At 46.5% G+C, this 13,579-nt stretch overlaps 1 protein-coding gene and 1 non-coding gene across 2 annotated transcripts in view; both read right to left on the bottom strand.

Annotated features, from left to right (window-relative positions):
• NSUN2 (NOP2/Sun RNA methyltransferase 2) overlaps window positions 1-13,579 on the bottom strand; it is a 32,586-nt gene that overhangs the window by 8,271 nt on the left and 10,736 nt on the right. The window contains exons 6-12 of the mRNA XM_055422284.2: window positions 12,859-12,943; window positions 10,848-11,040; window positions 7,976-8,050; window positions 5,113-5,243; window positions 2,175-2,248; window positions 1,456-1,586; window positions 1,013-1,109 (exon numbers count right to left, since the gene is read on the bottom strand). Coding sequence (XP_055278259.2) covers window positions 1,013-1,109; window positions 1,456-1,586; window positions 2,175-2,248; window positions 5,113-5,243; window positions 7,976-8,050; window positions 10,848-11,040; window positions 12,859-12,943 — 786 coding nt within the window. The remainder of the gene's footprint in view (window positions 1-1,012; window positions 1,110-1,455; window positions 1,587-2,174; window positions 2,249-5,112; window positions 5,244-7,975; window positions 8,051-10,847; window positions 11,041-12,858; window positions 12,944-13,579) is intronic.
• LOC129553464 (small nucleolar RNA SNORA70) lies at window positions 6,783-6,917 on the bottom strand. The gene has a single exon (XR_008685483.1). It is a non-coding gene; the product is annotated as a small nucleolar RNA SNORA70 (small nucleolar RNA).

Genomic DNA, 13,579 nt, shown 5'->3' on the forward strand with positions numbered 1-13,579 from the left:
TGGTCCCTGGTTCGGGGAGATCCCACAGGCCTCCGAGCAACTGAGCCCGCAGGCCACGATCACTGAGCCTGCGCTCCGGAGCCCAGGAGCCACAACTCACGAGCCCACGTGGACTCCCTGGAGCCTGTGCTCCTCGACAGGAGAACCCACCGCACAGAGACGCCCCCACACCGCAACTAGAGATGACCGAGCACAGCCAAAAATAAGTAATTAAAATTATTAAAAAATAACAAAAAGCAGCCGCTGCCCTCTCCCCACCTCTCTGCCTCACAGCCTCCCTCACACAAGCCCGGAGGCAGCTGAGGTTGTTATGACAGGTCAGCCTTGCCCACGTCCACCTGAGCCAGGCCTGCACAGCCTGGCATCGCGCTTCAGGGCCAAGGGGAAGGCTGCCGGCCTGTGGCTGGCAGAGCTGTCCCAGCTGAAAACCACCCACCGGAATGCAGAGCACAGACGCCAACAGCAGGGGTTCTGACTGACTCCCGAGTGGTGTTCATGCCTTTCCAAGTTTCATTAAAGAAGTGGGTTGAAGATGCAGAAGGAGGGTATGTGTGTGTGAAGTCGCTCAGTCGTGTCCGACTCTGCGGTCTGTGTCTCCTCCAAGGACGGCAGCCTGTGCAATTCCCAAACTCCGCCTTTTCCACTTCCCTTATAAGGTGGCTCAGCTGGTAAAGAATCTGCCTGTGATGCGGGAGAGACCTGGGTTCCATCCCTGGGTCAGGAAGATCCCCTGGAGAAGGGAAAGGCTACCATTCCAGCATTTTGGCCTGGAGAATTTCATGGATGGTACAGTCCATGGGGTCACAAGAGTCAGACACAACTGAGTGACTTTAATTAAAAGTTTTAAGCAATTGCTGCTTTTTGGAAAACTCAAAAACGTAAGGACACCATCGCCACCACACACACAAGAACACCCCACTGCCCTCCACCCTTCAAACATGCTCCGGTCAGCTTCCGCCTCAGCTGCACAGAAGACCACAGAGCACACTCCGCTGTTCTGGAAGACGTTTACCTTTGGGGGACGTTTATTCCACGGCATTGAAGACTTCTTCACCAGCACCGCCACAAAGAACCCTCCAGTGTTCTGATGATGTGGTAATATTCTAAGACTGAAAAAGCACACACACACACATACACAATTTACCTTTTAACTGATCCAAAACATAATCTCACAACATAATGTAATATATTACTCACACAACATAATATACAACCCTCACTTGAGAGAATGGTCAATGTGTAATCTGTAAAGAGTTAATAACGCAATGTCTAAAACATTACCATTTATGTTCAAACCAGTTTGCTTTTTTAAGTTTACAATACAACTGCTTGCTGCCAGCAGTTAAGAGGCACTGAGAACTTTACTTGCTGAAAAGTTCACGTCCAAGAGTTCAGCCAAGGGCGCAGCATGGCCCATGCAGGAAATGCCCGAGATGCATCTCCCTGGAAACTCACCACCGCTCCAGGTGCATGGCCTGCAGCTTCTCGGGGTCCTTTGGGGGGAACATGGTTGGCCGGATCTGGGTGTGTCTGTTGTGGGGGACATCGTCCCAGGATGCGAACCACTGCCCATCTTTCGTCATCACCTGCAGGGCCGGAGGGTTGGGACTCTGAATGACCAGCCCATCTGAGAACAGGGAATGCCAGAGGAGGGGGTGGGGACACTCTCAAGACATGGCACGTCTCATTTCTCCCCAAAGAGAGGAGGATGGTTTACAAGGAAAGAAACGAGACCATCTTTTATTCCATGAACCAGGACACTTGTTCTATGAAGTGGCATTTTCATTTTCCAAGCGGGTTGTTTTTTTTCTTTCTTTTATAAAACAAGCCTCAGACTGTTCCTGGGCTAAAACTGAGAAGTGAATTGCTTCATACTGGAAACAAAGCTTGGAATCCCAGCCAATTAAAAGGGAAAAAAGAAAAGCTATACTTGTATATAAACAAAGCTGACTTGTAATTGCAGAATGAAGGCAGGAAAATGTCCACTGCCAGAAATATTTGTATAAACGTACCATTTGTCATTAAACATAATTCTGAAACTGATTCTAAGTTGCATAATCAAATGAACCATTTATTCAAGTTACCCTAGCATGGATGCTTTAAAATTCTCAAGATTCTAAGAGGCCTAGTAAGTTGACCCGCCCTTTTGAGCCAGAGTCCTGGCAGGAGACTACCTTCCACTGCGAGAGCCCAGGCACCCACTTCAGTCCTGGCAACTCTGAGGACACATCGGCAAGCTCCAAAGCACCTGCGGGTCAACAGCAAAACAAGAACTCCTGTTATCCCAGCGAAAGGAAACAAAAGATTGCATACTGTAAGATCCTGTTTACAGAGGCTGTCCAGGGAGGGCAGACCCACCCAGACAGAGCAGATCAGAGACTTCTGGGGTAGGTCAGCGACTGACCGTATATGAGCTCTTCTCCACAGTGTAGTATCAAGAGTCACTCAAGACCATGGAACTGTACACTCAGAGCAAGTGCCGCCACGTGGGTAAAGGACAGCACAGGAGAGCTGCTGCAGGAAGAGCTGCAGAGTCCACGTTGTGCCCAAGACATGACCGCGGCAGGCGGCCTAGAACACATGCAAGGTTGGACCCTGCACTTGGCCGGCTCGTGGTCTCCAGTCAGACCAAGATGATTTGCATCTGCACGCCTTTATCGCGAACAAACATACCAGAACCAAAAAGCAACACAAAGAAACTGGACATTTTTAAACATTCAGCTTCAGGCCCAAGTTGGTTTTCTAAAACGGCCATCAGGACGACAGCCTCGTTTCTAAAGCAGTATTCATAGGAGCGCCATTACGAGCTGTACTCTGGGGCCGTTACAGGAAACCTCTCAGATGAACTACCCACCACAACCCACAGACAGATCCGACAGCCTCACGAAAAGGAAAATCCAACAGAGCTCCATGGAAGCTGTGAAAAATGCAGGACTCGTGAAAACAAAGCAGAGGTATCCCCGAGGTGGAGGTCCAACAGTGAGAAACCTTCGACAAAAGTGTCATGCGGGCCTCCATGGTACATCTGAATATTCTGGCTCCTAAAAGCGAACACTAGGTAACAGCACAAACACGGAAACTGGTTTTCTTGATCCAGCGCTGCCTGGGCTCAGCGGTGACTCGCTGTTGGCCATCTGGGTCAGAAGCGAGCACAGACCGAATGCTTACTGGCCACCTTTCCCCGCTGCTGGGTCTGAGGACTTTCAGGTGGGGGCCCCAGCCCTGCAGTTAAAATCCCCAGCAAACACAGAGGACAAGACCCGGCAAGAGTCACTGTCTGATGAAGCTGCGCCTACACACACACCTCTGATGGAGCGCGGAAATGAGACACCCACGCTGTGGTCTGGAGCGACCACACGCAGAGACAGCTGTGAGAGCAAAACGAGACAGAAAAGCCACCTGCCCGGGGAGAGAACACTCGAGAGCAGCACTCTCAGTCACGTCCGATTACATCACCTGTGACCCTTCTCTTCACAGGCCTTCTGAAATGGGGCACCGCCAAAAGTGTGGCGCTCTTCCACGCGGAAAACGTGATACAGAAATCAAGTCTTCAGATGAGTAGAGCAAAACAAAATAGGACATAGTAAATTCAGATTGAAGGGACTGCAAACGTGAGAACAGCAGGGCTGACCTCACAGCACAGGCCTTTCAGCCACTGAGAAGAACGTAACAGAAGCTGAGACAGGGACACCGTCGTAGGAAATGCACACCAGTTTCAGGATCTGTATCCACCTGCTTCATACGCAAGTAGCATTCTATTCAGGAGATATAGTTAGTGTTAAATTTCCCACTATTTGCTTTAAGGAGAATTTGATGGAAAAGGTTAACATTTCAGCAAAAACATAAAGGAGGAATATTTGACATGAAAACATGAAACGTTCTTACAGTCTGTCTGGCTCCTCAGTGTAAAACAGTATGGTAAGACCTCACTCCCATTAGGATGGTTAATACTCAAGAAAGCAGAAAACAGCAAGTGCTGGTGAGGATGCAGAGGAACTGGAAAACCTGAGCACCATTGGCAGAAACGTAAAATGCTGCGGCTGCTGTGGAAAAAAGCATTGTGGGCCCTCAAAAAATAAACCCAGAATGACCACAGGCTGCAGCAATTTCACTTGAGTATACAACCAAAAGAACTGAGAGCAGGGTCTTCCAAGAGTCGCTGGTATAGCCACATGCAAAGCAGCGTTATTCACAGCAACGAAAATGCGGAAGCAACCCAAGCGTCCACTGACAGATCAATGGATGAACAAAGTACGGTCTAAACATACAATGAATGTTTTCAGCCTTAAAAACGAGGGAAATTCTCACAGTATATGATCTAACATGAATACACCTTGGGGACATGATCCTAAATAAGCCGGTCAGTCACACAAAAAAATGCTGCATGGTTCCGCTCAGAGGATTCCTAGAGCGGTCACACACAGAGACAGAGAATACAGCAGGGAAGGCAGGGGCGGGGAAATATAGGGCAGCTGCTCAATGGGCCTAGAAGTTCATCTGCAGGATGAAGAGCTCAGGAGACTGGCTACACAACAGAGAATGCAGGTACACTAGTGAACTGCACATTTTAAATTAGCTGTATAATTTCAAATTATGTGTGTTTTACCACAACTAAAACTTTTAAAAAATGCAACGGTGTGGTAAAAGATCTGATATCACCTTTCAAACTTACAGAAAGAAAACAGGCAAAACTAATTTCTCATGAAAAATGGCAAATTCATTATAGAAGCATGTCTTTAATCAAGGCTACCTCATTTGGGGGATTCCCAAGTGGCGCCAATGGCAAAGAACCTGCCTGTCAATGCAGGAGACGTAAGAGAGGTGGGCTCGTTTGGGAAGATCCCTTGAAGGAGGGCACGGCAACCCACTCCAGTATTCGTGCCTGAAGGAGCCCATGGACAGAGGAGCCTAGCGGCTACAGTCCATGGGGTTGAAAAGAGTTGGACACGACTGAAACGACGTGACAAGCACACACACACCTCATTGTAGGATTTAGGGACTAATAATACAAGCTAATGTCCGTAAACAGAATTAGATAAAGTCTACAGGAGAACGCACTACAGCAATAGCGGTTCTGACATACATTCTCTTAAAGGGTCATCACGCACTAACCTTCACTCTTTTCCAGCAGAGACGCTATGACGGCTTCGTCCTCGATGGGGTTCAGGGAACACGTGGAGTACACCATCCTGCCCTCCTCCACTAGCTGCTCAGCACCCCGCGTCGCGATCCGCAGCTGTAAACTAGGGGCCGGACACGAGGTCACTTTCAGACCAAGCACAGCCATACGGCACACCCATCACAGGCACCTACTAGAGCAGGTGTTAGTTTACGACAGACGTACAGCAAAATACAAAACACCCTGTAACATGGACAACGCTCGTTACTATACCTTTCCAGGTTCTAAACGAAGTTATTGTAAACCTATTACTGTTCTCCATGCTAATTAAAAACAAGAATCCCCAGCCTACATTGTCCCCCTTCCTGAGCCACTGGCAACCACCAGTTTGCTCCTGTATCCATCAGCCTGCTTTCGCCTGTGTGTGACAGTCACTAGTTTGCTGTATTGTTTAGATTCCACATATAAGTGGCATCACGTGGCATTTTATCTGTCTGGCTTACGTCACCTAGTATGATCATCGCTAAGTCCATCCACGTTGCTGCAAATGACACTATTTCATTATTTTTAAGGCATCCCAATATAGTTCTGAGGTAAAATTATGGAGAGAATTTGGGAAACCAACTGAATTATTACAAACCTTGCCCTTTTCAAAATGACAATGAAATTAATAAAACCGGGAGGCTGAGAAAACAAAAGACACCAGGAACCCTATCTGTAGAAATCCTTCATCTCCCATGGGGGGAGTAACCAATACCCATAAACCCAGAATGTGCCATTCACAAAAATAGTGTCTCCAATGTTTTAAAAGACTTTCCTTTTTTTCATAAGGCTCTTCACAGAAGAAATACCTTTTCGAATATCAGGATTTTCAACATAACTTGGCTTCGCTGGGTCTCTGTTGCAGAGCACAGGCTCTACACTCGAGGCCTCCAGTAGCTGTGCCACACAGGCTCAGCTGCCTCAAGGCACGTGGGATCTTCCCCGAGCGGGATCAAACCCATGTCTCATGCATGGGCAGGCACGTTCTTAATCACTCCCACCAGGGAAGTCCAATGCGATGCAATTAATACACTTAACCTACATTCGGTGTGTATATGCAGATGATATCCTCTAGGTGTTGACTATGATTATTTTAGATGACCTCTGTAATCCTGATACTAATCTATATTATCCAAATCTATGACTTAACTGTTTTGATAACTGAAAAACAAAGTATTTGTAAACAGTGTTGACACTAATCTAGATTATCTAAATTTATTACTTAACTACATCAATTCAATGCAGCACATGAAACAGGAATTTAGGTTTAGAATATACCAACTGCTAATAGAAAAATCATGTATCTGTATGGTCTTTTTAACAGTGAAATTTTCCTAATATACTGAATTCAGTTTTTAGCTTTATGCTTTGCTTGTTCACATGTTGGGAAAGGTTGCCGGGGCAGTAACAACGCTGCTTGTGAAAGTGAAAGTGAAGTTTCTCAGTCTGTGTCCGGCTCTTTGCGAGCCCATGGACTGTATGCAGCCTACCAGGCTCCTCTGTCCATGGGATTCTCCAGGCAAGGGTTCTGGAATGGGTTGCCATTTCCTTCTCCAGGGGATCCTCCAAACCCAGGGACAGACTGGGGACAGCAGGCCAGTCATGAATGCCCACTAGAAAGAGTTGTCTCCAAGGTCCCTTAGGGCAACTTGTACAGGCAACAGGTTGCATACACTACCAAGGAGGCTGCTGTCTGCAGCCATTGCACACTGGGCCCCTACAGGGGAAAGAGCACAGTCGGCTTAATTGGCTGCAAAAACAATGTTGCTTACAGATACTTTTTTTAACTTTCATTATTACTTTCTGCACCAGTGGATTTTGGTTTTTTCTCAATTATCAGAATAGCTAAGTAATAAATTTGGATAATGTCCATTAGTATCAACATTGTTTACAGATTTTTTTTAACTTTCATTATTTTTTTTTTCTGTAACAGTGAATTCTGCTTTTTTCTCCCCAATTATTAGAATAGTTAAGCAATAAGTTTAGATAATACAGGTTAGTATCAAGATTACACAGATATTCATCAGCACACTCGCGCGCAGGGCTTCCCGGGTGGTGGTTCACTGGCACGGATCCGCCTGCCAATGAAGGAGACTTGGGGTTGATCCCTGGGTGCGGAAGATCTCCTATGGAAGGAAACGGCAACCCGCTCCAGTATTCTTGCCTGGAAAAACCCCATGGACAGAGGAGAGCCTGGTGGCCTATAGTCCCTGCGGTCACAAAGAGCTGGACACGCTGAGCAACGGAGCACACCCGCACGCACTCTAGATCAGCCACAATTCTCCATCTGTACTTCTGATGTTAAATGAAACAAAGAAGCCACAGCTCTGTAGACAGCACAATCTTAAAAAATCACTATGCACAGAAAAACACTACAATACACGAGGAATTACAAAAATATATCTGAGTTATAAGACTGCCTTCTTCCTTTCAGTTTTAAGAACTTTCCAAAACATTTTTTTTAAGATAGCCATAAATATTTGAGATCAGATGTTAAAAGGCAAAATAATGCAACAAGAACTGAAAACAGAAAGGAGAAATATTAGCAAGAAACCATCTTTTCACAGACAACATGTTCGAAATATCACAGGAAATTTTAATAGAAGGCATTTTCAATACGTGTGTACCTGAAACGGATACAGTTCCAGCGTCCTACTCCCGAGAGGTTTCACAAACAACTCCTGACAGACAGGCAGACTCAGGAAGGCAGCTGAGGCCTGCAGCCAGCCGGCTGAGGCTCCGCACGTTCAGGGTCCCACCATGAACCTCCACTCGCCTGCAGTTGCCCAGGGCCACCGGGCGGAGCTCACTTACCCGTGCAGTTGCAAGCTGTTTACCGTGCTCCACTTTTTCCAGACATCGATGTTTTTCCTCATTGTGCCATCTCCACTGCAGAGAAAGATATTTAAGAATGTAAAACTTTGTCCCAGAGGATGACTGGAGCTTAACAATCCAAGCTAAATTAAATTATAAGACAGGTATTATGAATACCACTTAGAAAACAATCTAAAATCTCACAAGCCCCAATAAGCTTCCAATTTCTGTTTGGAGGACACTCTAACACATTCAACTTTCTAATCATATTTCAATTTCAACTCAACAAGGAAATAAAAGATCTGAGTAGGAAACCTCACTCAACAAAGGAACAGTAATTTGCTTCCGTTTAAGAGAAATACCAGCAAAACACCATCTCCAGACCTAGGACACAACTCTGAACACAGATAACAATCTGATCCTGCTACTCAGAAACTTGCTGATCAACAGTAGCATTTTAATCAGAATTACATGAATAATGATAAACTTACAAGGGACTTCCTCAGCAAATTCAGTAAGCCAATTTAATTTCTTTACCACGAGTTTTCTCTGTATCATTTAAACATTTTTTTAATTTCTACTTTTATTTAACAATAATCAGTTCAGTTCAGTTCAGTCGCTCAGTCGTGTCCGACTCTATGCGACCCCATGAATCACAGCACGCCAGGCCTCCCTGTCCATCACCAACTCCCAGAGTTCACTCAAACTCATGTCCACAGAGTCGGTGATGCCATCCAGCCATCTCATTCTCTGTCGTCCCCGTCTCCTCCCACCCCCAACCTTTCCTAGCATCAGAGTCTTTTCCAGTGAGTCAACTCGTCGCATGAGGTGGCCAAAGTATTGGAGTTTCAGCTTTAGCATCAGTCCTTCCAATGAACACCCAGGATTGATCTCCTTTAGAATGGACTGGTTGGATCTCCTTGCGGTACAAGGGACTCTCAAGAGTCTTCTCCAACACCACAGTTCAAAAGCATCAATTCCTCAGTGCTCAGCTTTCTTCACAGTCCAACTCTCACATCCATACATGACCACAGGAAAAACCATAGCCTTGACTAGACAAACCTTTGTTGGCAAAGTAATGTCTCTGCTTTTTTATATACTATCAAGGTTGGTCATAACTTTCCTTCCAAGGAGTAAGCATCTTTTAATTTCATGGCTGCAATCAGCATCTGCAGGCACTGCCCTCATGGTCCAACAGCAAGTATGAATGACTTAATATCAGTGACATGATAGGAGGGCCCTTCCCTACAGCTGGGTAGGCAAGGGACTTCCTGGCTGAAGGGACCTCTAAGTGGAGGCCTCAGAGCTCCGAGGGGAAGTGTTTTCCCAAGATGAATTCAATGGCTGAGAAGCAAGGAAAAAAACCCAGTTGTCATCTAGGTAGGGCAAGCTGAAGTCTCTGGTTCCTCATCTCTAGAAATGAGTCCTGGCTCTGCCTCTCAAGATTCTGGAGAATATGGATACGGATGTACTTTATGAGATGGAAGATTCCATTCCACTGATTATCACTGAATTTCATAATACAGTTGATCAATTAGTCTTTCTGTCTGGGTCTAATTTTGAACCCCAGATTTTTTGGAGGAATTCCTGTGTCCGCTGGCTTTCCCTGTAAAATGTAATTTTCACTGTGGGTCTAGTCACATGTCCTTCAGCTGAAGGCTCCGCAGGGTGGAAGTGTCCTATAAGATATAATGGCTTTCAAATGACATCCCCAGCTTGTACTGTGGGGACTAAAGTTCCGAGTGCCTCAGTTTACAACGCAGAGCCCACGAGGTCACATCATGGTCACAGTGTGGTATCTGTGGTCACAAGAACACAGGGAGCTCAACCCAGCGCTCTGTGACCACCGAGAGGGGCGGGGTGGGGCGGGGTGGGGCGGGGTGGGAGACGGAGGGCGGGACGGACGTGCACCCACGGCTGAGTCACGGGAATGTATGGCAGAGGCCAGCACAACACGGTAACGCAAGTATCCTCCAATTAAAAAAAACCACAGGAGTGGGAAAGCATCTAATCCAAAAGAAAACTAAAAACCTGCCATCTGAGATGAAAAAAAGCAAATGCAGCTCATGACCTATTTCAACTTTTCTGAAGGAGAATTCTTCCAGGTGTTTGACTCACAGTCATATTGCCACTGAGCTCTGCCACCAGCAGTCAAACTACCATTTGTTTAAACAAGACAGGACTTGATAACAATGCATCCCGCTTAAACATCCCACTTAAACGCTGCGTTCAGAGCTAACACAGTGTGACGGAGGGTTTTGTGTAACAGCCTGGCAAAGTCATGTGCTCAGAGACACGTCTGACAGCCGCATCCACGGCACTGCCTCTGGGAACTTAGCCACTTTAGTTCTACCCTTTCCTTTTTGGAAAAACTCAGTAATTCAGCGATGCCTTGAAATGCTTTTCTTAATAAACCCTATAAAAATCTAACATAATAAATCTCGAAGATATGTGTACAAATGCATGAGTTCCCCAACCTTCATGGAAGCCCTGGATGTCCTACACAGGACTCACCCAGTGTTAGCCCCGATCATTACACTGGGACACAGGATCTCTCTACGCTGACCCCAAGCAAGCATTGGATGAACACACAGCTCACTCCCAGCACAGTGCCCGCAACAAGGCTCTATGCGATGCCACTTCTCTCTGCTATCATCTTCATGGTCCTTTTCAAGACCGTTAAAACCGCCCCTCTCTGATATCCCTGTTTATCACTGAGCTTCTCTTTTCTGATTTAGGCTGACACTGGCTCTCTCCTCAAACCAGCTGTGACCAGGTTCACTACACACGCGTCCATGTTCAGCCTCACTTTAGACTCTCTCTGACTTGATTTCTCGCGGGGACGCTGGGCTTCCCAGCCTCCTGACAGTACCTGCAAGGGACGTCACAGAGAATGCGGTCGTAGAAGAGGACCTCCTTCCTGCCGTTGACGTCCACCTGCAGGCGCGGGATGCAGGATGCGTCGTGGTTGACCACCATGATGCACGGGCTGCCCAGCCGCTTGGCCTGGTGCACCAGCAGGTAGCAGCGCTTATTGTCCACGTCATTGGCGATGACAAAGCCCTCTGCGAACACAAAGGCGCGGCATTGGGTCAAAGGAGCAGACACGGAGCAGTGCTCACCCCCAGGCTGGAAGGTGAGGCCAGCAACCCAGACTCAGACTTGCTGGAACTGGGGCCGCGGAAGTGGGCAGCTTGGCAGGGGTTTCAAGTCCCTTAAAATGTCAATCAAACCTTCAAAATTTATCTCTCCAACAGTTCTTCACTTTGGACAGCTTATTCTGCCCAAACTAGCTTTTCTACCATTGACTATTAACAAAAAACGGAGGGTGAGGGGAGAAAGACGTGGAAACTAAGAGAATCTCCCAACAAGTGTTTCAAATAGGGTAGATGTGCTGGGGCTCCACTCTAGACCCTGAGAGTCGGCTCCCGGAGTGGGTGGGGACTGAGGATCCTGAGGGTCCAACTGCCCCCAGGGAGGCTCTGACCTTTGCCATTGACCTAATGTCCTCCAAGTTCAAGACTGAAGCCTCATTTCCTATGTGGAGCATGGAAAGGTCACATAACTCACCTACCAGACGCTGGTGGGATTTGAACCTGGGGAGTCTGACAGCGGCTCTAAACAACATCCTCCTGCCTCTCACACAGGTACTAACCATCAGAAGAACCAAAACCCCAATGTGAGACGGGGACTCCTGAAAATTCAAACTGAAATCAACCTACTGGGCACCCCCCCGGGGTCTGGTGGTTAAGACTCTGCCTCGCAATGTAGGGAACGTGGGTCTGAACCCTGGTGGGAGACCTGAGATCCCACACGCTGGGGGTCAACTCCTGGGCCCGAGCGCCACGGCGAGGGCAGGCGCACTGCCATGAGAGATCCCGCGTGACGCAACCAGGATGTGAAGCAGCCAGAGATTTTCAGCAGGTAGATTAAAAAAAAAACCTACCTACTATGGCTTCAAAAAGAAATACCATGTGCTTTTACAGAAACCACACATGATGCTAAACTGAAGGACCCTCTCCACGGGGCACACGAGGGCACAAGTGACGGGGCCGTGCACAGCACCCAGCTCCACTTTCAGAGACAAGAAACCCAGATGCCTGACGCATCCTGTTGAGACAGTCAATTCCTAGGCAGGTTGATAAGAAGTCCCTGATACCCAAGCAGGAAAAAGGTATCTGGAATTCTCAAGGAGGAGAAAAGGACAAACATCTTTTTTTTCCTCTACATTCCTTAGTCTTAGTCACATAAAACTAAATTGTTTTTTTTTTTTCTTCTTTAAGCTGATGATTACACAAGAAACAACTCAGTTTAAACTCTGTACTAGGGATTATATAACAACAATCCAGCTTGAGGACAGTTTCTCCTCCCTGAAAACCTTCTGCCTAATCCTGATACCTTAGAATGTGCATCACGGAGTGGGTCTGGTAGGCCCTTTGTATTGTTAAGTTCTGTTATCCCAAAATGTAAACTGTGGGAGTGGGTCTGGTAGGCCCTTTGTATTGTTAAGTTCTGTTATCCCAAAATGTAAACTGTGAGAGTGGGTCTGGGAAAACTGTTACAACCTTGAGGCATTCTTTTGATTTACTGTAATAACTAATTAAAAACAGGTATAACTCGCTTGCTAACACTAGTGAGGGAAGCGCGCTCCCCTTCTGATGTCTGATGTCTGTGTCAGAAGCTTTCCCGGTCCCTCTCATACTTAAATAAAAGTCTGCTACACAGAAGCTCTTGAGCGATCAAGCCTGGTCCCTGGTCCCAAAGCAAAATCTTCTTCTTCAGAGATCACACCATTCACCAGAAGCTGTCACTGTGCTTGCTCTCTTCCTCGTTCACCACCCCAGAGCAGAACCCCCACCCCCAGACTCCAGCCCCACACACACCTGGGAAGGGGACGTTCATGTCCGCGTGCAGCATTTCAATCAACTGTGTGGTCTTTGACCCAGGAGCTGCACACATATCCAAGATCTAGTGAAAAGCAAGAAAACGTTTGATGTTTTTTTTTTTTACATAAATCAACCATCCTATATCTAACTTAGAACAATTTAAAATTATTTTTCATTTCCACTTCAGGACCTAAGCACATTTATTTTTAGGATAAATCTACGGCATATGTTCTGCTTAATTTACTGGGATGCCCTAATATATTTTGCCCCCAAACCACAGAAGGAGAAGGATACTCGCTCCACAGGAAAGAGGAACAAAAACGGCACTAGAAACCAGCAGAAAAATACATTCAGGGATGATGAGCAAAGATACTAACTGCAAAAAGCACTGTAACAGAACGCTATGGGCAGAGTTCGCTGGGTTCCAATCTTAGTTTGGCCCCTGACGACCAGCTTCGAACTTTAAGGCAGTTGCCTCCATTTTTCTTTGCTTTCTTTCTCTCAACTGGAAAAACAGGGACAGTGATAGCATCTACCCTCACAGGGATATGTGTACAATAAAAAATTAATTCACAAAAAGAACACAGAACCATGGTCAGCATTCAACAAGCCCTCGGTATGGCTTCACTGTAATTTCAACCTGATTGAGTCAATCAGAAACAATGAAGATAATCTCAACAGTAAGTAAAAAAACTGAGCTGTAAAAATTGCAAAAAGA

This window comes from Moschus berezovskii, chromosome 18 (assembly GCF_049115385.1).
Source record: "Moschus berezovskii isolate FMDL1 chromosome 18, NW_MosBer_1.0, whole genome shotgun sequence".
In the NCBI taxonomy this organism is placed as follows: domain Eukaryota; kingdom Metazoa; phylum Chordata; class Mammalia; order Artiodactyla; family Moschidae; genus Moschus; species Moschus berezovskii.